At 40.0% G+C, this 27,690-nt stretch overlaps 2 protein-coding genes across 2 annotated transcripts in view; both read left to right on the top strand.

Annotated features, from left to right (window-relative positions):
• Nucleotides 1-23,729, top strand: part of LOC125708926 (collagen alpha-1(XXI) chain-like) — a 47,242-nt gene extending 23,513 nt beyond the window's left edge. Inside the window, exons 17-30 of the mRNA XM_048976851.1 lie at nucleotides 6,525-6,578; nucleotides 11,801-11,845; nucleotides 12,113-12,166; nucleotides 13,583-13,636; nucleotides 14,002-14,055; nucleotides 14,897-14,968; nucleotides 15,929-15,964; nucleotides 17,460-17,504; nucleotides 17,935-17,967; nucleotides 18,249-18,395; nucleotides 18,501-18,555; nucleotides 19,232-19,423; nucleotides 19,515-19,592; nucleotides 20,028-23,729. Of these exons, the coding sequence (XP_048832808.1) occupies nucleotides 6,525-6,578; nucleotides 11,801-11,845; nucleotides 12,113-12,166; nucleotides 13,583-13,636; nucleotides 14,002-14,055; nucleotides 14,897-14,968; nucleotides 15,929-15,964; nucleotides 17,460-17,504; nucleotides 17,935-17,967; nucleotides 18,249-18,395; nucleotides 18,501-18,555; nucleotides 19,232-19,423; nucleotides 19,515-19,592; nucleotides 20,028-20,218 (1,110 nt within the window). The 3' untranslated portion in view covers nucleotides 20,219-23,729. The remainder of the gene's footprint in view (nucleotides 1-6,524; nucleotides 6,579-11,800; nucleotides 11,846-12,112; nucleotides 12,167-13,582; nucleotides 13,637-14,001; nucleotides 14,056-14,896; nucleotides 14,969-15,928; nucleotides 15,965-17,459; nucleotides 17,505-17,934; nucleotides 17,968-18,248; nucleotides 18,396-18,500; nucleotides 18,556-19,231; nucleotides 19,424-19,514; nucleotides 19,593-20,027) is intronic.
• Nucleotides 23,730-24,209: 480 nt separating this feature from the next.
• On the top strand, nucleotides 24,210-26,153 carry LOC125708924 (C-C chemokine receptor type 4-like). The gene is made up of 2 exons (XM_048976849.1): nucleotides 24,210-24,339; nucleotides 24,433-26,153. The coding sequence occupies exon 2, from the start codon at nucleotides 24,454-24,456 to the stop codon at nucleotides 25,477-25,479; it is 1,026 nt and encodes a 341-aa protein (XP_048832806.1). The 5' UTR covers nucleotides 24,210-24,339; nucleotides 24,433-24,453; the 3' UTR covers nucleotides 25,480-26,153.
• The last annotated feature ends 1,537 nt before the right edge of the window (nucleotides 26,154-27,690 follow it).

Here is a 27,690-nt window from a genome sequence, read left to right as displayed (position 1 = left end):
CTGCCTATAGCTAGAGTTGGCCCTGACCCCGGCCTTGTGCTCTGTGCTGTCTGGGATAAGCTCCAGAGCCCCATCATGCTGACCAGCATGCGTGGTTAGAAGATGGATGGATATGCTTAAAAAACAATATGGACTTCCCATATGAACTGTGATTCAGTTGCTGTTTCAATAAAAATAAGTTTGTGTAGTTCTTAGCTATTTAAAATGAAATGTAGCTGCACGTCTGACAGTGAAAAATGTACAGTATTATAAAGGCAGCCTTAAACAAAATAAATTGAATTAATTTCCGGGAAAGTGTAGAGAGACCTTTGTAGGCGATTCTGGGTCTCCCAGGAGGCAATGCCTGTTAATCAGTAGTTTTTAAGTGGGTAGTTGAATATTTATTTTTTGTATAGCACTAAAAAATGTTTACTTTGCTTTTAGGATGCTGTCGTCATTGACATTGTGGAAACACCGATTATACTTGATTAATTGCAACGTTTTCTGAAAGATGGTGCTTTGGAAAATTAACAGACTGTAATTCCTGCCTCGAAGGCTTCCACATACCCATATTTGCAATGAGTTTCTGGTCAGTATTACACCACATGCATTATATGATGGCATACATTACATTCTCTGCTAATCATCTTCGTGTTTTTTTGCATTCCCTGTTTGCATCTATTAATTTCCCATTCAGCCAACCCAATTGCAGGTCACAGTACGCGCCTTATTAATATATCAGGATTAAACCTTCTCACAGTGTTTATCTTGCAGACTTGCCGAGGCCGTGCGTTACTCGTTAGCGTGGATATTATCGTTAGCAGTAGCCATGACAGCATCCAGCTCTCATCAGGCACTTTGCTATCAAACCTAATCAGAAGGGCAATTAGACTGAATCAGTGGTAGAACACTGTTTACGAAAAACATGCGTCTCATAATGGCACCGTTGTTCAGGGAATTACAGGCCACACGTTAGCTAACTGAATTATGCTGTTTTGCATGGATAAGTGGTTATGGAAACGGATCTGATGGATGGATACATAGAAGGCCGAATGTCACTTGTTCAAATGAGCCTTTATGGCTACTATCCCAATATAATATTTCACACTTGGGCAGACTTTCCGAGGTCTGCTTGTGTTATATCGTCACTTGTATTTCTGATATGGATTCCAGAACATTCTCCTGCTTAGACAGAGTAGCAAAGAAAAACCCAAACATGTGGGCTTATTTCCTCGTTTTGTGCTGAACCAGCTTTCTCTGCATGGTGATCTTCTTCCCAGAGCTGCTCATCATGCTTCTCTTAGCTGCGTCACCTTAAGGTGAGCAGAGCCTATCTGCTCCTCCTCCGCCTGGCCTGCCGCATCTCTGCACAGCTGGGTCCTACTTGCACAGTACTTTGTGTCTCTCCTGTTTACACGAGAGCTTCATCCACATCCTGTGTGGTAGGAAAAAACAGGCCACTGTACAGGAACCGTATTCAACTGTATTTAGTTCACTAGTTAATGGCATAATAGTTTAATTGGACATTATTTGTTAGCTTAACTCTGGAATTAGGCAATACGTTCACAAAATGCATTGCTTGTGGAAAATAAAGAAAAAAATGTTAATTAATTTTCCAAATATTTATCCTAGATGGGGTAAGGGGAGGGTGAATCCAATCGTAGCAAGACAGGGCAAGAATATACCCCGGATGGGATGCCTGGTCATCACAAAGCACACACACATTTAAAGACACATTTCGTTTACTGCATATCCTCAGACTGCAAGAAGAAACCCACAGAAAACACACACAGAGCAGAAGCATGATTTAAACCCCTAACCAAGGAGGTATGATGCAACAATATTCCTGACATGTCATCCTTGATGATAATTAATTGATCGATATCAACATAATTCGTAATTCCGGATCTGATTTGATACAACTACAGAAAATCTAGAAGCTCCATTTTCAGGTCAAACCCTTTGCCCAGAGCAGTGCCCAAACTGGGTGAATAATTAACCAGTGCAAGATTTGATGTGGCCAACGAGATGGGAGCAGTTTTATAGGGGAGGCGTTTTGGTGCTGTGTGCCGATGCCAAGTACTCTAAAATTCACACACAAAAGCACAGCAGTGGATTCACTGTGTTTCTCTAGACAACATGCAATCAAGTGGTCTGAAGTTACACACAATTGACCGTAAAATATAAATGAAACATGCTGGCTGTACAAAGAACTCGTATTAAAAGCTAATCCAGCTGGTATAATGTCATAAAGCTTTATTAAAATAAAATCAATTGTAGCATTATTTCTGCTGTGAGGTCTTAAAGTCAACAACTCGTATGCTAGGCCAAAAACGAGAACGCAGTCCCCTCATTGAATTTAATGGCGGGAAGCTATGGGGAGATGCACTTCTATTTTTTCATGGGTGCCTTTTATGCTTGCATATGTTTTTCTGTGCCTGTGGGTCTGCTGAAGTCTTCATTCTGTGTCTGTGTGAAGCATGTGCGTAGGGGGTAGAGGGGGAGAGGCCCTGCCCCACCCACTTGGCCCCCGGGTTCTTTTAACTGCAACCTCAGCTTCCATCGCCCACACTTAAAACATGACCGATGAGCCTGATGCCTGACCGAGAGCAGATAATGGCATACACTTCAGGCATAATCCACCTACTTAGAGCCTCCCAGCAGGAGTTATTTAAATCAGGTTAACTTTCGAGTCTTTCTGCCTTACATTCTAGAAATTGTTTTCCCATACGAGGCCTTAAAACTGTATAATAAAGGAAACACACTCACACACCTTAAAGGAGCCTTGAGCAAATTTCAAGTCCTTTACGGGAATAAAGCGTTTATTTGTTTAAACTCCTCTGCTCAGAAACACGCTCAGAGTCCACTGCATTGTCCAGTCCGCTTAGCTAACGAGACCTTATTTTTGGTTTAGTCATGATTGCAGTGTACATTCCTGAAAATTCCAGCTATGCTTCATATTTAAACCCCGTGGTGTGTGCTTTGGCAAGCTGTTAGCCTGGTAGAGCTTTCCACAGTGAGTTAAACAAGCTTAATCTTAGTTTTATACTAGTATTTGCATGTAATATTACGTTTTATGTCCTATCATTTAATTTAGTTAGGATAAGCATAACTTCAAGGTTTTCCAGTATATGTAAGAGATTACTAGCATTTCATGGTTACTGACATTGCTTTAAGCTGCTGAGCATAAATACTTTTTAAACCAACTAGTACAAATGTTATGTACTTTAACATATATATTAACTGTATAGGGCCCGATATGATTCATGTTGAAATTTTTTTTGTTTATTTAGAATGGCTACTTTATAACTTCAGATAAAAGTCAAAGACACATGCCCAGTACCTAAAATCAAAGTTGACCACTGTACTAGTAACTTCAGTAACTTGCACAATTGATATTCATAACTTCTGTATATGGATGGGAGAAATGTTTTTAGAAAAAAATAAAGAAACTACAGTTGGGTAATGGATTTTGAATTTTGGGTGGAATATACCTGTGGTGTGTGTGTTCGAGACCCCTTTCCTCCTCAGTTACCTTCCAATTGACCATTTAAAGTGCTGTGTCTGGTAAGCTGTTTATTTGGGTTTACAACTGCCATTGACTCTTTTTTAGCAGTAGTTACAGCATATCCTGTGCAAAATGTTTGTGTTTGTAGAAATCATCAGGGGGGTGTCACTCTAAGCTCTGGCTACCAAAACGGGAGTGTGAAAATAGTGGCTCACCTTTGTTCAGACATAAAAGGAAGCTTGTGCTCAGTGGCTGCGATGACGAAATGTATTTTTGCCATTTGTGGGGCTGTTCGTTCTAAGTGCAACATGCCCAACGTTGAACTTGGACAGGAATAAATGGCAAATAAGACCAGAATCCAAAAACTGGGACAGCATTTGAAATAGACCCTTTATACATCGTCAGTGTGTGTAATGGAACTTTAATGTGATTGCGATGTTCTGTTTCTTTCCCAAAACCAATATTTTTACCCAAGGACAAGTGGCTGTCTGATAATGAGAAAACAAATTTCCTTTTATAGCAACCAGAGAACATGAAAAGAAAACATCTTGGGAAAGATATACAAATTGTCCAACACAGAAGGACTTTCCACTTCAATTAAGTAACATAAAGTCTAGAATTAAATGTGAGAAGATCAAACTAAAAACTTGATATATGCTGTAAATATGTCTGATATGAAAAGCCTTCAAAGACTCTATGGGAGGTATAGTTCTTCATGAAACCATCATTGTCTTGTTCCAAATCTGGACTGTTCTGTAAAAGGGAAGAACATTTGCTCTAGTTATTTACTCAGTGCTTCTTATAGAAAAAACATAACAATAGAAATAACAAGAAATTTAAGATTGTAGTAGCAGCCTGTTACTTCCTCATATTCCTTTGCTATATCGCACTTTACAGTACTATGCAATTAGAAACAATATCACACTTTCAGTTTATTTGATGTACGACTAAAGTTTACCTATGCTATGCAAGTGACATTGTCGCTGTATTTCTGAAATTATATATGTTTGAGATGGGAAATATGTTAAGGCAGTTGTATCGCTTCTGCTGATTGTGCAGTAACCAGAACTGCAGTGATGCAGAGCAGTGCAAATCAGCTTGAAAAGCAAGGTCTGTCAATCCCACTGCACCGCAACTGATCACCACTGAGTCAATTACTGGATATTCTGCACATGGACAGTCACCACTAGGTATGGTCATCCTACTCCACATATACCTAATAAGCTTTATGGCTTTTATATTTTACTCAAAGGACAGACATTGAGTTCAGTACAATGGTTAAGTTGTAAGTAATCATGTATAAATATAATACCCCCAGATTAAAATATCTCATAAGAATTAATCTAAATTAACTTAAATATTTCTGAATAATTATATCTGCTGGGTATTCTGTCCAGATAATGTCTGAGCAACGAATGTGAATGTGAACAGAAGGAAAATTATTCACTTGAATTATTGTAATAATGATGTTCCAAGAAGTCATATTACTGTTCAAGCAATAAGGTTCCTACAAGTACTATTGTGTCCTTCACTGTAGTGGGATATTTCAATTTAAAGTTCTAGCCAGCTAGATTTATAATTCCCATAAATGCATTATAGATACCTTCATAATGCATTATAATGCATTCATAAAACATTATAAACATGTCTAGAACCATGTATAAAAGAGATAACACATATGACCATGATTACTATGCATTACGAATGCTCTATGAAGCTTTCATCTATAATTCCCATAAATACCCCATAGTACATTAAAATGGCTTATACTGACTATTATAATGCATTATGAAGGTATCTATAATACATTATGATGACTGCTTTAAGAAAAATGTTACGATATATTTTCACGCTGTTTCATTATGCACATATCTGACATTAGTTCTTTAGATGTGCTAATGGAAAATGTCAATAATTTTTTGTAATATTGTTTCAGCAAGGTGGTCAGTTCATGGTCAGTTGTCATCTTACCATCTGAGCTAAAAACAAACAAATTAGCGCGATACAAAGTCAGCAAATTACACTGCAACAAATACCGTCAAAACAAAGCAACTTGTTCTCTGTGTAATTGAATATTGGATGGAATGAAAACGGATACTTGTCAGACTGTAATGTCCGCAACCATTAAAGATTTATGAATGCTTTTTATAGGTTAATCAGGGTGTATTCTTTTCATGATTACACAGGCTTCTGGTTGCATCTTTATTTATGTGCTCGGAAAGCGGAGCGTGTCAAAGGAACTTGAAGCAAAGCCTAATTGAATTCCTTTATTGTACCACTGACGCATTATTTATAAAGAAACCAAACGTGAATATGTCTTAGAAACAGAGAATTCCATTTAAATCCATTTATTAAGGTTTGCCAGCATAAGCAGGATTGCAGTCTGTAACTTGAAGGTTTGCAGTCCTTTTATTGAAAAGACCAACGTTTTATGTCCTTCAAGGAGTGTCTTGTTTATGAGAGGTTAACGATTGCTCTGTTAAGTCCAGTGTATGGATTTCCATTGCTCGTTTAACTGCTAACAACCATCGTTTGAGAGAGAGAGAGATCTGGAGATATATGCACAGGAATTACAGTAAGTGCTTGTGTAGAGTTGAAGCCTGTGTACTCACTAGGCCCCATGACAATAGTATATATATATTTTTTAATTTTTAATTTTTTTAAATAATGAAATATGCATGAATAGATCCAATATGAATTGAACATGTCATATTGTTAAGGTCAGAGGTAATAAATGGCACAACAGGTGTATGAATATGTTGAACATGAATTGGTAAGTGCTGACTGGACCTCTGCAGTTTAATGCTCGCATTGTGACAGTTTGCCATGTAATTATGCACATGCCCTTAGAGTAGAAAATAATTGCAATAACCTCCTGGTGTGTTTGAATGGATTAGGGTTCATTTATACTGTAGGGAAACATACACATTGAAGAGTTTCCTAAATCCCAGACTGTCAAACTGCCATTCAAACTCTGCATTTGCTGTTCTGTTTTTGGGTGGGATTCGTCTCTGATATTGATATTTTCATTTTTCAGGGCGAGAAAGGAAGTCCTGGGTTTCCAGGGGCAGAGGGACCGAGAGGAGTTCTGGTGAGTCCGTACCCAGAAACTTCCTGCCTTCGCAGTAAAGGTCCCTTTTAAAATGAAATTAATTAAATGTTAGCGATGAACCACTGCGTCTTGTTGGGAGAGTTTTCAGTGCGTGGTCTCAAAATGAGGGGCATATGGTGGTGCAGTGGTTGCTTCACACCTCTGGGACCCAGGTTCGAGTCTCCACCAGGGTTCCATGTGTATGTGCATGTTCTCCCCGTGTTGTTGTGTGGTTTACTCTGGATTCTATGGTGTCCCCCTCTCCCCCTCCCCATTTGAAAAACATGCTGAGGCTAATCTATATTATAATCTGCTCCAAATTGCCTGTAGGTGGGCATGTGTGAGTGACTGGTGCTTGACAGTGCCCTGCGACGGGATGCCGCCCTGTGACGGGTTGTTCCCTATCTTGCACCTGTAGTCTCTGGGATGGGCTTCACACACCCTGCAACCCTGAATGGCGAATAGGCAGATTCAGAAAATGGATGCATGGATGGATGGATGGATTTCAAAGAGAATGTGGTTTTGAGCCCCTATTGGTTCTACACCTGTCACAGACGCCCTATTCCAAGTATTCATTCTACCCTTATCTATATAAACATCACATGACCCGTGTGCCTGGGGCATGTATCACATACCAAATAGATCTGTCATATACTTGCCCTGTATGAATTCCATTATGTATCCGGAGGAATATTCACCAAATAACACAATTTGTTTTATATTTAACAATTCAATATAGTTTGTATAGGTTTATATACTATCTTACTTCTAAATCTCTCTTTTTTTTTCTCAAATTAATCACGGTTTTTGAGAAAGAATCGCATCGAAGTTTTTTTACTTTAATGTTTGTCTTTTCATTTGGGGAAATTAAAGAACAAACTTACCATCTGGTTACATTTGGGTTGATTTATGGGGCTGTTTACTCACAAGAAATCATTTATAAATCTTTTCATGCGACTGAGCTTTACTGTATGTTACATAGAACCATCTACAGAACCATGACAAATGGTAGCCTGCTGTGTTGGAAGGCATCCGCAGGAATCAGGCTTTCAGTCATTATGAGAAAATAACAGCTTGTTGCTTTCTATTTTTTTTCCCCACATAACGAGGAAGCTGTAAAATCCATAGGTTGCATTTGTTTATTTTGCTATAAAGCCACATGAGGGGAAGAGGAACCTTTTAACTGAAAATAGTGCATCCACATGGTGGTGGTGTTTCTCCAAATGTGAGGCACAAATAGTGCCGCTGTTTACCAGCCAGCTACAAATACAGTATGTATCCAGACTAACCCTCAGTGCTGCTCCCTTCTACGAGTGCATCCAAAAGGCATACACATGTGGATGTCTGTGTGTGTGTGTGTGTGTGTGTGTGTGTGTTTGTAATTATAACATTGTGGGGACCCAGTTTCCCCACAGCGTGATAAAAACCTGTAACTTTTTACCTTGTGGAGACATTTTTTCAGTCCCCATAGGGATAATCTCAGTTTAATAAGAATCTGTGAAAAAAATGTCTAATCAAAAACCTAAAGATGCCAAAGTCTTGTATTTTGATTGGTTACTTATTAGGGTTATTATGGGTTAGGACAGGGTGGGGGTTAAGGTCGTCATAGTTGGGAATGGGGTTATATTCATAATGAATGGAGAGATATGAATACATGGACTGTGCATACGTGTGTGTGTGTGTGTCTGTGTGTCTGTGTGTCTGCGCACGCTTAAACACACTGGGAATACATGGTAGCACAAGACAAAAAACCAAAGTATTATGGCTACTGAATAAATCATTCCCCATTCTGTCGATGTTTTGACCTTTTATTCTATTAATATTATTGCTATTATTCTATTAATAGCACATGTTTCTAGGTTAGGGCTGGTCTACAAAGCTCATTATGACAGGGAAGTAGATCATACAGGACTTGGAGTAACAGATTTCAAATAAATTTTTTTTCTCTCCTCAAACAGATGTCAGTCACGTCACAAGGGTTTGGACCTTGTCCATCCCTTTTTACTCCAGTGGTTACAACCAATATTTGTAAATCCAAGATGACGTGGATGTGGGATAAAGGACGTGTGTGCTACAAGATGGCATGGCACGAAATAAATGTTCAGTTTCCCCAAACTGCTTAAAACAGCTGGTAGTGGAGTAGTTAAGGAACCAAATCTGGGAATTATAGACTGCTGACTAAACTGGAGTCCAGTGAAGGTTGTATGCCCTCAGGCTAAGCATCCTGATCAAAGAATGTTCTTGATAAAGCTTGACTGATAAGGCAGCAAATAATCAGATTAGGAAGATGACAAACAACACAGTGCGTGTGTTTTCCACACATTGTTGGGCAAAAGGTAATTTATAAAAACACTGATTAAGATGTAAACCGTTGGCACATTAGACGTATTCCAAAACGCATAAACCCTCAGCAGTCTGCTCATGAAATTAAATCACACTAATTATAGCATTCTTAATCAGTCCTGAGTCTTTTAGTTATTCATTAAATTATATTAACCAATTTGGTTTTATGTGGTTCTATTTTAACTTAGAGAAAGTGCTTACCCTGCACCAACTTGATACAGGTCACGTTATTAGATTGAGACATTCCAGGCTCCCTAGGAAATTAATTGTTTCTAAAATACTAAATGTCTTGTATAAATGCATATTATCTATAATATAGGTATCCTTCACACTGTTATTATTCGGTAAAGGAGTTTTGTCAATTACTAACACTCTTTCCCCCCCACTTTTCTAATCATTTGAGCATCAGTTTAAAACACCCTCATGCATTCGGAGATGCATTCTTCATCACATTAAAAACAAAGTCTGGGTCAAGCTCAGAGCAGAACATTTTTCCCAGAGAGATGTCATTATCCAATTGCTGGGGGGAGTCCTGCATCAATAAGCATGCAGACTGAACGTTTCAGTTTGAGGGTAACGTCGGCTACGTGCATTCGTTCAGAACCGACAGATACCATCCGAGGGTTCTATCACTGGGATCTCTGAAAAGGGAACTCCTTCTTGACATGCAGATCAAAGAGGTGACCTCTTGTCCCGCCCCTTCTGCTCTCTGCCTAAGAGGGAATGAGGGCCGTCTCAGTACCCCTTGATTGCCCTGCTAGTCTCATCGGAAACATAATCTGTTTTTAGTCAGGATGTGAGCTGTGTTTGGAGCATGATCAACGGGGGCTGGATGTGAGGCTGTTTACAGTCACGTTCTTGATGGATAAGCCCTCCATCTGTTGTTACGGCCATCAGCGGAAGCTGCTTTGCAGCCCTGAGCCGGAGTGTGCTGCTGCATGTACCGAAAGATTGGCCGCTGGTGGCAGGGATCATCTCTAAAAACAATCTTCGCCGGACACAAGAGGGATATCGTTCTTTGTGTCATCCGCCATTCGCTCCTTTTTTTATCTTCTTGCCGGTTCATTGATGCTCCGAAGAGGGCACAGCTGCACCTTTTGTTCCATTTTAGTTATCGGAAACAAAAACAGGCGCCTATCAACTTTGGAATAAACCAGAGTGTGCTCCGTCTAATGCTGATGAAGTTGTTCATTCTCAGGGCTGGCTGCCTGGGAAGATATGTGAAATTTTCCAGAACATAATCAAACAGTGACTAGTGCAGGCATATCAGCCCATCCTATTTTGTTGTAGTCCTCCCACACGATTGCGCAAAACTCTCTGGGGACTCAAGGTTAATTTTTTTACTAGTATGACTGGCCAAAAGAACACAGATACCTTATTCATCCTTGTGGGGAAATTCTCTTTTCACCTACCCCATTTTGTTCTCCAAGAGGCACGCAGGCAAGTTGAGGGGATCTTACACAAGGTCATCCAGAATGCAACAATTGGTGGTTAGGGGGCCTGCTCAAGAGCACTATCACTCTGCTGGCCTTGGGATTCAAACCGGTAACCTTCTGATCACAGGAACGGAATCCCAACCCACTGAGTCACACCCCACCCTCAGAACCAAAAGTATTTCATCACATATCCCTCCCTTAACTTAAAAATGGAAAGAGGACTCATTTTAACAACAATGAACTGGTTGGGTACACTTTTTAAAAGGCACATTGTCCTGAAGGGCAATTAGCTTATGGCTAGTCTTTACTTTGAATCTCTGCTGCTGCTACTGCCCATGTATCCTGTGCCAAATTAACATGGCAGTGTATTTTTAAAAAGTACATATTGGTTAATGATATACCACATGGTCTATTTAAATGCTTTATGTAAGGAAGGCCCGCTGACACTCTGCAGTGCAAGTAGAATGATGTAAGTCTCCTTCTGAAATACTGAATTCAGGTTTCAGATTTAAATTGGAAGGGAATGAATTGAGAATAAGAGGTGATCTTATGAAAGTGATATTCCTTCAGAGGAAACAGCTTCAGAGGGACAAGAGTAGCAGGTTAGATGGAAACTGGTATCCTGAAAATTGCTGGCTCAAGACCCGGGAGGAATCTTACCTCAGTACCTTTAAGGGGCTTGTGTCCTTCAGTCTAATTAAAGTGTGTCATGTTCATATCTAACTAAAGAAGCCGGACTTAAATGGGGTTTCAGCCTGAGCTGCCAGAATGATCTTCAACATTACATGTGAGCAGCTGTTCTACAAATGAGAATCTGCTTTTGCAGGTGGCATGCAAGGTGTTTGCTGGAAGCCATATTCAGGTCCTTGTATAAATAATACCAGAGCTGAAGGCAGCCTTTATAATATTTAGGAGTGGTCAAAAAATGCGACAATATTTAAAATGTGTGCCCTGTAGTTATGTATTCAGGTTATTTTCCAGTAGTCTTTAGTAAAAATAAAAATCATTTAAATTATGAACCATTTTGATATGAGCAATTGTAGAGAACAACTGTCTTCTGGTGTTTTTTTCCATCTTTCGTTTTTTTTTTCCTGTGTTCTTTGCCACACACTCTTGTTAAATGCCTTTGGGCAACTGTGTTGAGAAAGGCACTAAATAAATATGAACTGAGAAAAATTAAATATAGTGAGGAATTATGGAAGTTTATTTCTAGCTTTCTCTGGTAGTTGGAAAGCCTCAACCAGAAGTTCATAGCTTGTGACCAGAGGCAGGTTTGTTATTTCTGGGGCCCCACCAAAAAGTTGGTTTGGGCCCCCCATAGTGTAGTGACTGTTTGTGGCCCCAAACCTTAGGGGCCCCACACAAATGTGTGGTTTAATTGGTGGAAAATACGACCGCTGCTTTAGAGGCTGCATTTGACGCTTTTGTGATCCACCGTTACAGGGGCTGCAGGGCATTCCTGGAGATGCAGGTCCAGCGGGGCCCCGGGTAAGTTTTTCATCCTGTATCTCTCCATCATGTCAATTGCCTGCCGCAAATCTCCCACTCTGTTTGCTGATCATGCATTTGCACTCGATGCATCCTTGGATTTGACATTTATTCAACCTATGACAAGTGTGCATCTCCAGATACTGTAAGAGGACGGTAAATGAAAGAATATCAATGTAAACGTGAATGAAAAAAACAGCAAGTTCTTGGTGTTCATCTGGATTAAGGGTACAGATTTAATCAGGATCTGTGTGTTCTTCATAACAGGGGGAACAGGGCTTGTCTGGGCCGAAGGGACAGATGGGACTAAAAGGACCTGCTGTAGGTGGCCTGGTATTTTGTTACGCTTCGAAATCTATGGTTCTCAATCCTTTTCCTGGACAATCTCTGCCATGTTTTCATTGCAGCCCACACTGCTTTCAACCTGCCACATTCATTATTAGCCTATTAAGGAGCATCTGAGCCTGATTAAGGTGGAGCTGGAATGAAAACTGGATGGACACGCATTGTTCTAAACGATATCCACACAACCTGTGAGGCTCCGCACAGTTATGAACAAAACAAAAAGCTTACACTGTTCATAAATTAAAAAAAATTTCCTTGCGTCACTGTAGTTTCCAAATTATTTTCTAGATATTTGTAAAAGGGGCGGCATGGTGGTGCAGTGGTTAGCACTGTTGCCTCACCCCTCTGGGACCCGGGTTCGAGTCTCCGCCTGGGTCACATGTGTGTGGAGTTTGCATGTTCTCCCCATGTCTTCGTGGGGTTTTCTCCGGGGACTCCGGTTTCCCACCACAGTCCAAAAACATGCTAAGGCTAATTGGAGTTGCTAAATTGACCATAGGAGTGCATGTGTGTGTGAATGGTGTGTGAGTGTGCCCTGCCATGGGCTGGCCCCCCATCCTGGGTTGTTCTCTGCCCCATGCCCATTCCTTCTGGGATAGGCTCCGGACCCCCCGCGACCCAGTAGGATAAGTGGTTTGGAAAATGGATGGATGGATCTGTTACATGTTTTATTATATTATTCTGAGAAGTGGAAAGTTCAGGTTCTGAAAGTATAAATTCAGGGCAAGATTTTGTTTCACCCAACCAGTTTAGCATAAAGAATTACAGTCACAGAGGTTATTCTTGCATTTTAGTTGAATTGTGTCATAATAAAATAGTTATATTTGTATGTATTTCAACCTTTTTAGCTTGACAAAACATTAGTATCATCTACTTATGCTTGTGCCTACTCCGTGTTAGTGGTAGAGTTGATCACTTGTTAGTACATGTACAGTATAACTTGATATTCAGTTGCTCAGTTGCTGCCCTCTTGTGGAATACTCAAGGGCTACGATGGTGTCTGGAAAGGGTTTCTCAATCCAGTCCTCAAGGACCCCCGATGGTCCACATTTTTGCTCCCTCCCAGCTCCCAGCCCACCTGAACCAGGTATTTGGTATTCTTCATTGATTGGTTTGTTTGTTGATTGGTTCAGGTGTGTTGGCAGCTGGGAGAACGAAAATGTGAACCGTCTAGGGGTCCCCAAGGATTGGGTTGAGGAACACTGGTTTGAATATTGCAGTTACTGCTGATCTTCTCTACTACTGATTAATTATACTTTGGCTGCCAACAGTGTACTGTACACTCGAAATTAGAATCGATCCCAATTCTTTTGACTATATATTGACTATAGTTCTTATAATGCTTATAATTGTTCCCAGTACCACTTTGCAATTAGTTTTTTCTGTCTACAGGGGATGCAGGGTCCTATGGGTCCACCTGGACGTGATGGACATGATGGTCCAAAGGTTTGTTGGTGTTACCCCCTAAACTACGATCACGCTTTTCCTATACATATTACCATGGTCATAATTTCTGTCCTCACTGTTACTTTCAATCTCCAGTACATCAATTTTCCTCTTTATTATTATTAAACGAGGCCAATTAAAAGGGGACATTTGCGGCCGCTTCTCAAAATGAGTAAATGAGGGAGAACAGATTTAGTCGCGTATTAGCATGAAGTTGTAGAGTTTGTGTCCAGCTCATTTCCTCAGATATCTATTCATCGGGACCTTTCCATTGAATCTTGTTTATGTGTCTGTACATGTGTTAATGTTGAAATCCACCTATTTGAGAACTTTATCAGTTGACTTCAATTCCTCTCCATGCTTAGGGGAATTCTGGGAATCCAGGAATTGCAGGTTTCCCTGGAGCTCCGGGACCAAAGGTTAGAACTTTGTCCTACTACCAGAGATGACTTACTTTCCCAGTAATACACATTCTGCATCTATATTTTATTCCTAAGAAAGCATATCTTTGTGCTCTGTTGTTTTTTTTGTAAGTAATCTTACTCTATTCATGCCTCATCCACTTCTATGTTTTAAACAATGACTTCCTGCATATGTAGTTATCAAGGATTGAGCAATTTTTCATCTTTATCTGAAATCTTCCTTATTTGCTCAGTCGAATATGCAGCTGTGTGGTGTCTCTATATTGAGATACAAGATATTTCTGCTACTGTTACTGAACTGCACCTTTGCTGAATTGATTCGTTTTAATTAAATTCATTTTATTCTCATATACAATGTTTCAACAGTGTTTCTCAGTCTGAAATAATGAGGTTCACAGATATAGATTCTGGTAGAAGTCATGAATAAGGTCAGAGGAAATTTATCTACAAACAATGAATTGAAGGTATGACATCTTCATGCTGCTTTTGCCTTATGTTTGAAGCATCATCACAATGCTCCTCAAGGTAACAAGCGTAGCACAGGCTACAGCTGTGCCTCACAAACAAAACAGACTTTCCTGTAGACAGTCTGCTAGGGAGAGCATTTATTATCTAAGCATTAGGAAGTGGTACACGGCAAATGGGAGCAGTCATTATCTGAGAACCTCTTGAAAAGAATCTGGCAAATGAATGCTTTCCAGAATGCAATTTACAGAATGTTTATGACTGAGCACGTAGAGGATACTGAGGTAAGACGATCTGGATAAGGAAGTCATGCACAGTCATCCACCTCTCTGGGGGTAAACCCCGGTGATACCCATTCTCTTTGTTTTGGCAGGGATTGCCAGGGGAGCCGGGGCCAAATGGGTTACCAGGGTCCTTGGGGATGCCAGGATTTAAAGGGCACAAGGTATTGGCCTTGGTGATGTCATAATCATCGTGCTGACATAATCGTCATGCCTGCTATTACACTTCAGACCCTGTAGGCATTAGCATTATATGCTTTTAATTAATGTTTTATACAGGGTGGGCCAGGAGTAGGTGTACAGCTTGTATTTTACAAATTTTACAGTTATTTTTAGGAGTAGGTATATGGTTTTCACTGACTGACTGCGTCATATTTAGTCTCTTAAGTGTTGGAAAATGTCCTCTGTCAACTTTGATACATTCTTGGAGCCTGTCCCTGACACTGTGGAACACAGCACACAAATCCTGGTTAGTATCAGTCTCCAGAAATGCTGGCGAGATGAACTCCTTCAATTCATCCAGCGCCTGGGGCTTCCTCTCAAAGAACTTCTCCTTTACTACGCCCCAAAAAAGCCCATGGGTGTCAGGTTGGGTGGCCAGTCAGTGCTGCCACGACACCCGATCCAACACTGCGTAAAGGTGTTATCAAAACTGTATACCTACTTAAAAAAAAAACTTGGTAAAATAAAAACTTTACTTTGTGAAATAGAACCTTTTCTTTGTAAAAAAAAAACCGTATATATAGTTTTGGTGCCTCGTGCCCATAGCTTCCGGGATGGGCTCTGGACCCCCCCGCAACCCAGAAGGATAAGCGGTTTGGAAAATGGATGGATGGATGGATAGCTTCGGCCCACCCTGTATAATAATGCAACAATGTCAAACATTTCATTTTGCTTGTAATAACATATAGTGTTTGATTTAAAAAGAAAACCACCTAAAACTATCATATTTCAGGATTTAAAAAAAAAAACCCCATCTACAGTTAATAAGTTCATCAAATTCAAATCACATTCAATAACTGTTTTTTATTTTATTATGAAAGACACAGCATTACATCTGTACTAAAACTGATTAACTTGTTGACTGGGATGTAAACTAAATTATAATACATTTTTTTAACTAGGGTGAAGAAGGAGCACCTGGTTCTAAAGGCATTAAGGTATTTCCATCAACACCTCTTATGGAGGTGTTATGCGTCCCTGTCTAGGTCGAGCGTGACACATTTAAAGTAGCAAGGATGAATGGAGTGGAACGCCACTCAACCACTCTGGTCATGACAATCGCTTTTTATTTGCCTTTTACTGGTATAAATAATGTACTCTCCTTTATTTTGTAAATGGAGGGAGACAAACCTGGACAGTGACAACAAACAGAAAATGAAACAAAATGTTACCATAACCTAGCATCAGACAGAAACTTAATAAAGAAAATAGAACAAAAATACTACTCTGCTTTTGCTTAACATAAGAACAATGGGCAGCAGCTGCCCCTTTCAGAGTGTATCTAAAGGGGTGCTCACTACGTGAAACTGTACCAGTCAAAAGCTTGGACACACCATGCCGCCTACAAGGGAGATAGTGTCGCATAACGTGACCTGGCCACTTGACCTAAACACAACATGAATGGTTAAATAATGAAGGCAAAAACAGCCCATGCGTGCTTAGCATATGTGTGGGACCTCCTTCAGGGTAGCTGGAAAAGCATCTCAGGAGGCCACCTGATGAAAATGGCGTACAGGGGAAAGTAGGGTCAGCCAGTCCCTGGAGCAATTAGGGTTAAGGACCTTGCTCAAGGGCCCAGTGGTGGGATCACTTCTCCGACCATGGGATTTGAACCGGCAACCTTCTGAGCGCCAACCTACAGAGCTACCCCCTGACAACAAATTTTTTTTCTTTAATAGTCTACAGTTCTCTACAGTTCCAGTGCTTAATTCCATATATTATATTTTATAGTTTTGTCTTTATAATTATTTTAAAATGTAGAGAATAGTATAAATAAACCTTTCCATGGGTAGGTGTGTCCAAACTTTTGACGGGCACTGTATGTCCGCACAGCTGCTTATGTCCCCCTCCCAAATAAAAGAGAATCTAAGAGGAAAACTACAACAGCCAGAAAGAGAGGCAGGGAGATAAGAGTGCTCACTCTTCCCGACTTCATATAGTTAAGACCCCTCCCAGTTAACGAGCACCAGGGGAGTCCGCCATTTCACACAGGTTCCTCCCCAGAACCTAGCAGGAAGCCAGCACTACCACACACACACACACACACACACACACACACACACACACACACGCACAGCGAAACAGACAGCACAAATCAAACACTGCGTGGCCTCATACAGCAGATGCTATGGGTCTCCTGTATGTGATTCAGTTAGATAGATAAGCCCTTTATTCGTTCTTCGAATATCTTGTAAACCACAGCCACAATCCTGAAATGAAACCTCTGGATATGTTAGAAAAACAAAGGGTAGAGGATACACTTTGTGTCCGGGAATTTGGTCTAGATGGCATTCTCGGGTGAGCAGTGGAGATTCTTTCAAGGAAATAACAGCAGGTTCTGTGAGGTCAGGACGACTGCGGAGCTGTTGCTTGGTGGTGAAAGTTAATTATAACCATTTGGGCAGCTTACCTCTAATCATCTTCTCCTTCCAGGGTGACAGAGGTAGTGATGGAACTCCAGGGGATCCCGGGCGAGCCGTAAGCACCCCTCCCCTGACAAGGCACTGGATGACGGGGCATTTAGTAGCAATGTCATCTGAAAGAGTGCTTCCAAACAGAGACAAAGAATTAGAAATCAAGCAATGGTGCCATTTTGAGATGACTTCGAAAAGCTGTCACATGAACTGGGGCAATTTACAATATTGATTCCTGTTCTCAGCAGCAACAACATGATCATTCTTCTTTCAGAGAAGCCATTTTACTCACCACCAATTTCCGTACACGGGCAAAAACGCAGTACGTGTGTAATCTATTAACCTTTGTGCTGTGTCTTTGCTGTTCTATGAAACAATAGCTTGCTTTACTTCGCGTAGGGGACAAAAAATAAACAACTATTGGGTGTCATCACTCAAACCGGCCTAGACATTAATATTTCAAGATTATTTATGACTGTCTTCCACTCTTGCAGGGAGAAGCCGGACTGAGGGGAAGTAAAGGAGAGGTTTGTTGATTGAGCAATTCTAAATAACTAACAAAAAAAAAGTGCAGCAGCTGTGGGTTATGAACATAAAATCAACCTGCATTGAGAAAAAATAAGAATAGAATTTATGGAAATAGAAATCTGTAACAGAAATTATTCACAGTAGAATTATATTTAACTATACGCCTTGAATGAGAATTCGTGGCCAACAATGCGGTTCTGGGCCTAAAGTTCAGTGATGATTACTGCTACCGTTATGGTGCTTATGGTTGTATAGTGTGGTAGAGAGCTGTTATTCTCAGAAAGGCACAGTGGGGGATCCAGGTGTGAGGGGTCCGGATGGAAAAAAGGGAGATATGGGATTGACTGGAGTGACTGGAGCACGCGGACCTTCTGGCCAGGACGGGCTACCAGGACAGCCGGGAGTGCCTGGATATCCGGGGAAACCTGTGAGTGCAGCACCCTTTTCCTTTGGAAGCGGTTACCTGGTAAACGTAAGCTGATGGCCGATAACATTAAAGTCCTTAAACATTAAGCTTATTTTCCCTTTTCAGGGAAAGCCTCCTTCAGATGAGCATTTGATGAAGATTTGTAGTGATGTGCTGCACAGTAAGTACCCTTGCTGGAACATCAGAGCAGTTCTCCTTTCTAGATTATAGATGGAAAAAGCTGGAAATAGTGTCAAAAACAGGAGTCGCCATGTTAAAATTGGTGTAGGACATCACCAAGGTCAACATTGCTAAAACTGACCTACGCTGGAAATGATTTAGTGAACATTTGGAGTCTTGGCTGGTTTTATAATTTGGTTTTTATCATCATGATATATACTCAAAAGATTCTGAGACACTTACTCCTGTAGCCATGAGGGTAAGTAGCACTACAACTAGCACTTTGCATAAGTGGTCCCTTGAAGAATAACTACCATAATCAAGCTCTTATGGTATATTGACCCCTGAATGCAATGTCATTTTACCATATTTCAGGCAAATGCTGGGAAATCTGCTGTATTAACAAAAGAATTCCTTGGATATACATACACAGCCCTTGCATTACTGAGATGTGACTCATTAGTTGTGTTGGTGTCTCATCTGGGAGTACAGAGAACATTACTAGAAATTCATTGCTCCAGATTTGCATTCAGTGTTGTTAGTGGTTAGTGAGTCCAAGGAGAGAGGGGGGTAAAACTCTATTAAATTTTTAATATTGTTCTAAATATATATTTAAATTTTAATAAACTTGTAAAATTAAGCATTCAAAGCATTGGTGTTACATCTCTGTTTGCTAGATCAGCTACCTCAGCTGCTGCAGACGATGTTGCGGCAGGATTGCCGGCCTTGTGAAATGACACGGGGGCCCCCAGGTGAACCAGGGCCTCCTGGTCCTCAGGGCCCAATGGGCCCCCCTGGCTATCCTGGCAGGACAGGCTCTCAGGGTTATCCTGGGCCACCGGGCATGCAAGGACCCCAGGGTATTAAAGGTAACACATTCATTAGAAGGAGGCAAGGACTGGACGCCTGTTTGCTGTAGTTTGCCTTGTATATGAACAGACACTTGGTCCTCATTTACAGGAGAGGCTGGATCAAGAGGCTTCAAGGGGTCTAAGGGCGAAGGGCACGTTGGATTATCGGGTCCACCTGGGCAATTAGGTGGGCAATAATGTTTAAACTTTTTGCATGTGATTAGGGCGACACAAATGATCCCAAAAATGGCTGAGGTTCTGCATTGTGAAACAAGGTATTTTCATGAATGGATTGGCTTATAAATTAATCATGAATATTCCACAATCCTGCGACCCTGAATAGGATGGATGGATATTCCATAGTCATTTTTTTCCAACACTATTACATTTTCATGACATTTCAGAACTTGCGGAAAGAGAAAAATATTTGCTATCTAAATATTTAAAGAAATTCATCAGTTTATAGCTAATTGCAAACTAAATTTACTACTTCGTATATTCACTGTATCTGCACCGTGCCAGATTCACCACTCCAGAAAATTGTCAGATTTTGTATTTGGATATTAAAACTATGTAGCTTTCATACCAGTGATATCTTCATTTTTGGTCTTCATGATGTCAGGTCTCCAGGGTCCTCCTGGTCAAGATGGTGAGGGACCTCCTGGATCTCCAGGACACCCAGGCCAGGCTGGCCCCCCCGGCATTCCAGGAAAGCGGGGGCCACCTGGTCCCTCCGGGGTGTGCGACATGTCCTTGTGTTACCAGGCTTACAGCTCCAGGGAAACCCGCTTCAGTAAAGGACCCAACTTTTAGTGCATGCAGAACCAGAAAGAACATGCTGACTGGTCCTAGAGGCGACTTAACCGTTGGATTATAGTGAAGATAATATGAGTCATAGTTATCCATCATAAATGGATAAGTTTATTGTATTTAAAACCTGCTGTTGATGAGGGTCATAGTATTAAGGAAACCCAAATGGCTTAAGTCATGTACAGAGTTGTGCACTAATTGGAACACTGCTGCAGGTGAGCTACCTCCTTGCTAGAACATCTAAGGCATTTACTGTATGTGCAGAATCTATTCTAGATTACTTGTGGGTACGAGTCCATCCATCCTCAAGTGAAATGAGTGCATTTTACTATTTCCTGTCTTCCTGATGTTTTTGGCTTTTGGTCTTTTTTTTGGTTTTTTGATTTAAAAAATACTGCTAGTATACAAGTGACAAGTTATTGATGTTACAGTAACTTAAAATGAGTACTGATGTGTGTAGACTTCAGACCTTAGAGTTTATGTACGTAAATATCACGTTTAGAATAATTAACTCTTTGTAACATATTCTATTTACTGTACTCGATGCAATTTCATGCATAGGTGACATTCAAATTTATTCTCAGGTATTAAGATATCAAATATGATAATGTCTTTCAAGTCCTAAAATCTCATTAGATACATTTTGCAAACTTGTGTAAATTGGTATTACTTAAAATTCTTTCTTTTTTTAAGTCAGGTCTAAACAGAAGGTCTTTAATGATTTTCAGGTTTTTTATATTTTTTAAGCCAGGAACCCCCAAATTAGTTATTAACCATTACCACTAATCCATGATAAAACAAAAGATTATGTGTGTCTGTCTGTTAGCGGGGGGGCTGAAAAAGATCTGTCTCTGGGGTAGAAGTCTCCCTTCGATATTTTTGATAATTTGAACTCTGTATAGTCCCTTTACGAAACCACGTGCCCCAAATGTAAATCCCCTACTGCACTCTACAGTTCCTCTCTTCTTTTGTCATAAAACAACACGAGATACTTTCAGTGGTGTGAAGCATTTAAGAGTGTACTTTGCATTAGCGGCATTAGCTGGTAAGACAAACTCATATCATCAAATAGGATTTCGATTTAATCTGTGTGCCTCTGTTCCATAGCAACGTAGCTGGCAAATTATTACAAAACAAAATGCATCGAGGTTAGTCTTGTACTCACAATGGGCAGCATTGTTTTTCAAATATCTTGAAGTTTCATAGTATTTTTTTTTATTATATTAAGCTATGGAGCTGAAGATACATTTAAAAAGATTAGTAGTAAGACTATTTCTTTGTATATTACTATAAATCAACTTAATAAGTACGCAAAACTATAAATTTAGTTAAAATAAATTATTTAATAAATCATTATCGACATCAGTAACATAGAATACTGCAGTACTCCAGCTTTTGTATATTGTCCGAAATAAACTGACACCTGCACACTCACCTTTTAAAATGTGAATTTCAGTCATGAAGAACACAATTTCCTATAAAATGCACAATGTAATTGTAATCATTTTTGTTATTTCATATTATGGCGCAGTCAGAACGATATCAATGTCGATGTTATTTCATATCTACATTCTGATAACCAGGTTATAAAATAGTACTACATAAGTGATTAACATAATGGTACAATTGTCTTGATGACCTCAAAAACTGCTATTCATATCATTGGGGAAGTGGGTAAAATGAGCAATACTGTAGCAGGTTTTGTTCTTCATTTGTGAGGATCTTTTTGTGAGTAACCAGATTGTTTTGAAATGCTCATCGTCAATCCTGTGCAGTTGTAAAGAACAATATAAAATTTCATATAAACATCTAGTGGGGAATTCTGATTTTTTTCTGTGAGGAATCATAATAGAGGGAAAGGTGTCCTGGTGATCCATAGTAGAAAAGGAAACATTGAAACATCAGGATTGGACCTCAGAAGCAATCTAGCTTGGCCCGGTGTTTCCCAATCCGGTCCACAAGGACCCACAGCCGGTCCACATTTTTGCTTCCTCTGAGCCTCTCCCAGACAGTTCACATTTTTTCTTCCTCCCAGCTAGCAAAGATGTAGGCAGTCTGTGGCTCCCCAAGGACCAGATTGGGAAACACTGGCTTGGCCTACTTAAATTAAAATCTTGGCTGTCAAACCTCCTTGTACCTTACACATTACAATGGCCTAAGTGATATTCTGTCAAGAGATTAAAAATTAAATGAACAATACCCCGGACACATTAATGAGGTATTGCTAAAGCTGAATGATATTGTGGGAAATATAGGGAAAGTATGGATGTTTCTGGGAGTTGGAATCTAAGGAACTGGCCCCTGTGTAGCCCCTCATTAAGAATAAGACAAGTTTCCTGTGTGCTTGAGAGAGGAAAGATTGTGAGCAATGGAAGACCTTAAAGTTAGAGGGTGAATGTTTTTTAGATATTGTTCAGATTTCTTACCCAAAGTATCCCAAAAGTGTCAATAAACCCCCTTATTCCACCTTCTAGTCCTATGCCCCGTGGATCTCTTTGCCAGTCAGAAGAACCACAGGTTATTCCACACACTTTTATTGAAACTACTTGTGACCAAACAGGTGGAAGATGAATAGATGGATTTAGATTTTGCCCTGGGGTGGCACAGCGCTCAGCACTGGTGCCTCACACCTCTTGCACTGGGGTTCAAGTCTCCTCCTGGGTTCTAGGTGCATGGGCTTTGCTTGTTCTCCCTGTGTCATTGTGCACTTTCCTCTGGGTACTCCGGTTTCCCCCCACAATCCAAAAACATGCTGAGGTTAACTGGAGTTACTAAATTGTCCATAGGTGTGTGTGTGAATGGTGTGTGATTGTGCCCTGCGATGGGTTGGAGCCCCACCTTGGGTTGTTCCCTGCCTTGCCCCTGTATCCTCTGGGATGGGCTCTGGATCTCCTGTGACCTTGAATAGGGCAAGTGGTTACACAAAATGCATGGACGATTCTGGCCTTATATTATTCTGGCTGCCTCTGCAGTACAGTAACTTATTTAATACATTTATGCACCATAAAAAGCCTTTCTGATTGGTAGAAATGAGGAAGATTTTACCTGTGTTGTCTTTATTTGCTGACATTGTGACACTGACCAGACAATGTGGTGTGGATGCTGAGTAATACATAACTATCATATGGAAGTCTGATATGATGTGTCATCTGCTACATTCCCTGGTTTGTAGTAATGAAATACAGTATGTAAGGGTAGGCTGAATGTTCTGCAGGACAGCCTGGTAGAACCAGAATGCAAATGTCTGTAAATTTTGCTGTTGCCACAGGGAACTTGGGATAATAAGAAGATTAAATGTGTTGCTAATATCTTGGCCTCCCTGGAATATTTGATGATTACTTAAACATGACGTGGGGGGAGAGTGGCTGTCGCAAGGTAGTCTCAATAAGAAAGCACATGTTGTGCCTCAGGGGAAATGCAACATGTCTTACATCAAACAAAACACATGCTACAAACAAAAAATACAAACTCCTTACTAATTTTAAAACCCTAATCTGCAACACTAATCACAGATATTACTAGAAAATGACAACAATATAATAGTTTGTGTTTGAAACAGCAAAAAAAGAAAATAGATACACAGTGTGTGTGCGTGTGTAGATAGATAGATAGATAGATAGATAGATAGATGGATAGATAGATAGATAGATTTTTATACTTTGTAGAAATCACATACCCAAAAAACAATTTAAGTACTGGTATTTTATTTGCATTTTATTGAAAATTTAATCCAGTTACATAATATATAATACGAATTTGAAATCATGAATCACTAAAAAATGTACTGATAAAAAGGCACACACTTTGCCATTAGTTTTGACTGTTTATATCCTGCTCAGCTACAAAATTCATGGAGTATGGCATTAACATTCTAATGCCTAATTCTAATAGTTTATTTCATTGTGTAGTAGGTTAAGATAGAAGTATTGGAAATACTAGTGTTACATGTTTACCAGCCCCTTTGAGTATAAGAGAAGTTGAGCAATCGCTGGTTGACTCACATTTCTATGGAACGAGCACCAGCTGTGTTGCTGTACAGATGCTGTATCTAACTTGAGACCCGAGAAGACAGAGCTAAACAGCTCAGCTCACTGTAAAACCTCACAGCTTCTGAATCAGCATTGGTAAGTTCACTATCTTAGGATTTCCATAACGATATTTCCATTGTAAATTAATGATTCATATAACAAGGGGGATGCATTTTTTTCTTTTGACAGGCAGTAGCTATATGTACAGCGATGGATTCAGAAGAGTCTGAGGGGGTTACAAAGGGGTTTGTAGGAACCACCAGCACTGAATATGTGATTCTGTGTGACAAAGTGGACGTCAACCACTTTGGTTCACATTTCATACCTGCCTCATACTACACCATATTCCTGTTTAGCCTGCTTGGGAATGGATTGGTTCTATATACCATGTACAAGTATGAGAAGCTCAACACTGTGACCAACATTTTCCTTATGAACTTGGTGATCTCCAATTTGGTTTTTTCTTCAAGTCTGCCATTCTGGGCTACATACCATCTCTCCAGCTGGGTCTTTGGGAGCGCTCTGTGTAAGCTGGTGGGTGCTGTCTTCTTTGTGGGGTTCTACAGCTCAATACTGTTCCTGACGCTGATGACCATCGACAGATACCTGACTGTGGTTCACCCTGTCAGTACCAGTAAGCAGAGGAAGAAGGCATATGCTTTGATATGCTCTGCAGTTGTATGGTGTGTCAGCATCCTCGCCAATGTGAAAGAGTTCGTTGTGCTAGATGTGATTGATAGTGAAGATTTTGGGTTGCTTTGTGAAGAAACCGAGCCTTCAATAGAATTCTTTGCCACATGGAAAGTCATAGGTGACTACCAAAATTTTGTGCTGTTTTTCCTGCTTCCCCTTGCCGTCATTCTTTACTGTTATGGTCGAATAATCATGAGGATCATGCAGACAAGGTTGAAAACAAAGTATAGGACAGTAAAAATCATTTTTGTGACAATAATAATGTTTTTTGCTTGCTGGACACCTTACAATGTAGTTGTACTGCTAAGAGCTCTCCTGATTGAGGATGCCGATGAATGTAGCCAACATCTTGACTATGCACTCTATATTACTCGAAATATCAGTTACCTCTACTTCTGCGTTAACCCTGTATTCTACACCTTTCTGGGGAAAAAATTCCGGAATCATTTCTATAAACTCTTGGCAAACCATTCTATTTGTTTACACAACCAAATAATAAGTCAGAGCAGTAAGACTAGCTCTCAAAGGAGTATGTGTGAATAGGTGTTTTCTCGTGATATGAATGCATACATTATTTGCACACAGGTTATTTCAACTACAAATTTATAATGGGCCATAATTATGTATTATAGTAGAATTCAATTAACAGTATTTTAATGGACAATGTTACATGTGCAGTGCTCAAATTCCACATAAAAATAAAATCTTCAATGCATCAAAAGCTGCTCACTAGATTCTCTCACTTTAGGGGCTAGTTTATATTCTCCATAATTATACAAAATTAAATTAGCATTGTATGGTGAATGGATTTCAGACAACCAGATCCTCACAAATGAATAATGTACAATGTACATCACAGTAATGCTTAATTGACTCACATTCTCAAATAACTAATGCAGCTCTCTATGGGTTTGTCAACATGGTTGGTAACAGGGAAATTTTTATTATAGGATAAAGGGTCCAGTCTTCGATTATCTTTTTTCTGTAAGTGTAAATGTATTGACTGGTATCCTGTCCTGTGCCCTATGTTTTCTGGGATGGGCTGCAGGCTCTTTATGATGCTGTACTGGAGTGCTTTTGGTGCTCAGATGACTGACACTGCACTTAGAAACAAGAATAGAGTGAAGCAGTGCAAAAATGAATCATAAAAAACACATGACAAATCCCTGTTTGTATTAAATAGAATTAATTGTATTGACTGTAAAAAGACCCTAAATAAACAGTCTTCTGAAAAAAAAGTTATGTGGCTTATATATGAAATATATGAAATGCAATGAAATGATTTCTGAAAGTTGTGCCTTAAACAAAATAGATTCACTGTGTGTGAGACCACCTGTGGGCTTCAGGGAGATAACAGGATATCCCCCCCACCCCCCACCCCCATTCACTGTAAATGCTGGTTTATGTTGTTTTGGGGTATTTTATTTTATTTATTAGACCCTCTTTTTGTTGTCATTTTCACTCGGATATATAGGCACCCAGGGCATCTATGGGGTCCTCAAAAAGATTTGGTCCAGCGATTCTGTTAAACCTCTAGTGAGAGGAGTTGCCCAAGTGTGCACTCTGCGGTAATTGCTGAAAGAAATTAGATAAATATATAGGTAGATGTATTTTTTTTTCTAACTGGGTGTTTTATTTGCACCACACCTGTGTAATAGATGTAATATTTCAGCCTTTCTTACCAGAGAATTGGTTTTTTTAGTTTAGTTTTTTTTTAAAAAAAAAATTACTACAGCCCTAAAGTGCTCAGGAGGTGGTGAAAGTTTAAAACTTTTGGATCTGTTAGAAACGCTTTTTTTTTGCAACATTTTTCCAGAAGGATCTATCTCTTCAAGGAATGATGCAATAAAGTGAACGGGGGCCGTATTTGCCACACAGAGCTACACAGCGCCTCTGCTTCACACATTCACTTTATCTCGGTTGTCCGAATAATTTGAAAGCCTGCGGCCGCCAGCGGCATCGCTATCATTCAGGCACACAAGGGTGGAAGCTTCTAGAACGGTGGTTAAATACTTACTGCTTGAGATTTACTGGTTTTAAATCCCAGTAAGAGCCCTCCAGTCGTGTCCTTGGGCAAGACGCTACACCTGGATTGCTCCAGTAAAACACCCAGCTGAACAGGTGGGCTGAGGGTGATTTGAATAAATGCAAATGGAAATGCTGAAATGGCTTCTTGAACGGTTGTACGACGCACTCTAAGGAAAGTAGTCTTACTGGTCAGCTGCACAGTCACAGTGTGCTTCAGACTTGCATCCTATCTGTATGCAGGATTTAAATACAAAACGATAGGGAGGCAGGTGGGTTGATCATTCCAAAAAGAGGCTGCTGATTTTATGAGATGCTGAACCGCTGTTCTTTTCCATTAGCTGGACTCCAGTGAGCCATTTTTGAGATGTAGGTTACATGTGTGTTTTTCTTAAAATATCATACATTTTTTTCCTGATGCACTTTAAAAAGTGCAAAGTGGTTAGCTTAGTGGTTTGGGATACTGTGCCTCAGATCGGGGGGGGTTACTAGCTCGATTCTTGGGGTTGGCAGAGTGGCATTTCAGTGCTTAGGTTTTACCTTAATAACCCGTAGAGAGGCACTTCATCTGACCCTGCTTTCCCTCAAAAAAGGTATGTTGCTTTGAATCACAGTTTCTGGTAATAAATAAAAACATTTTGCTTCTGCACGTTTCCTTAATATGTCATTTTTTACTTAAAGCACACATACATAATGCATTATAGTGTACATACCTTCCTAATGCATTAT

This window comes from Brienomyrus brachyistius, chromosome 15, assembly GCF_023856365.1.
Source record: "Brienomyrus brachyistius isolate T26 chromosome 15, BBRACH_0.4, whole genome shotgun sequence".
NCBI classification, from domain to species: domain Eukaryota; kingdom Metazoa; phylum Chordata; class Actinopteri; order Osteoglossiformes; family Mormyridae; genus Brienomyrus; species Brienomyrus brachyistius.
Note: the sequence above shows the minus strand (reverse complement) of the source record. Positions and strands in the feature narration are given on the sequence as shown.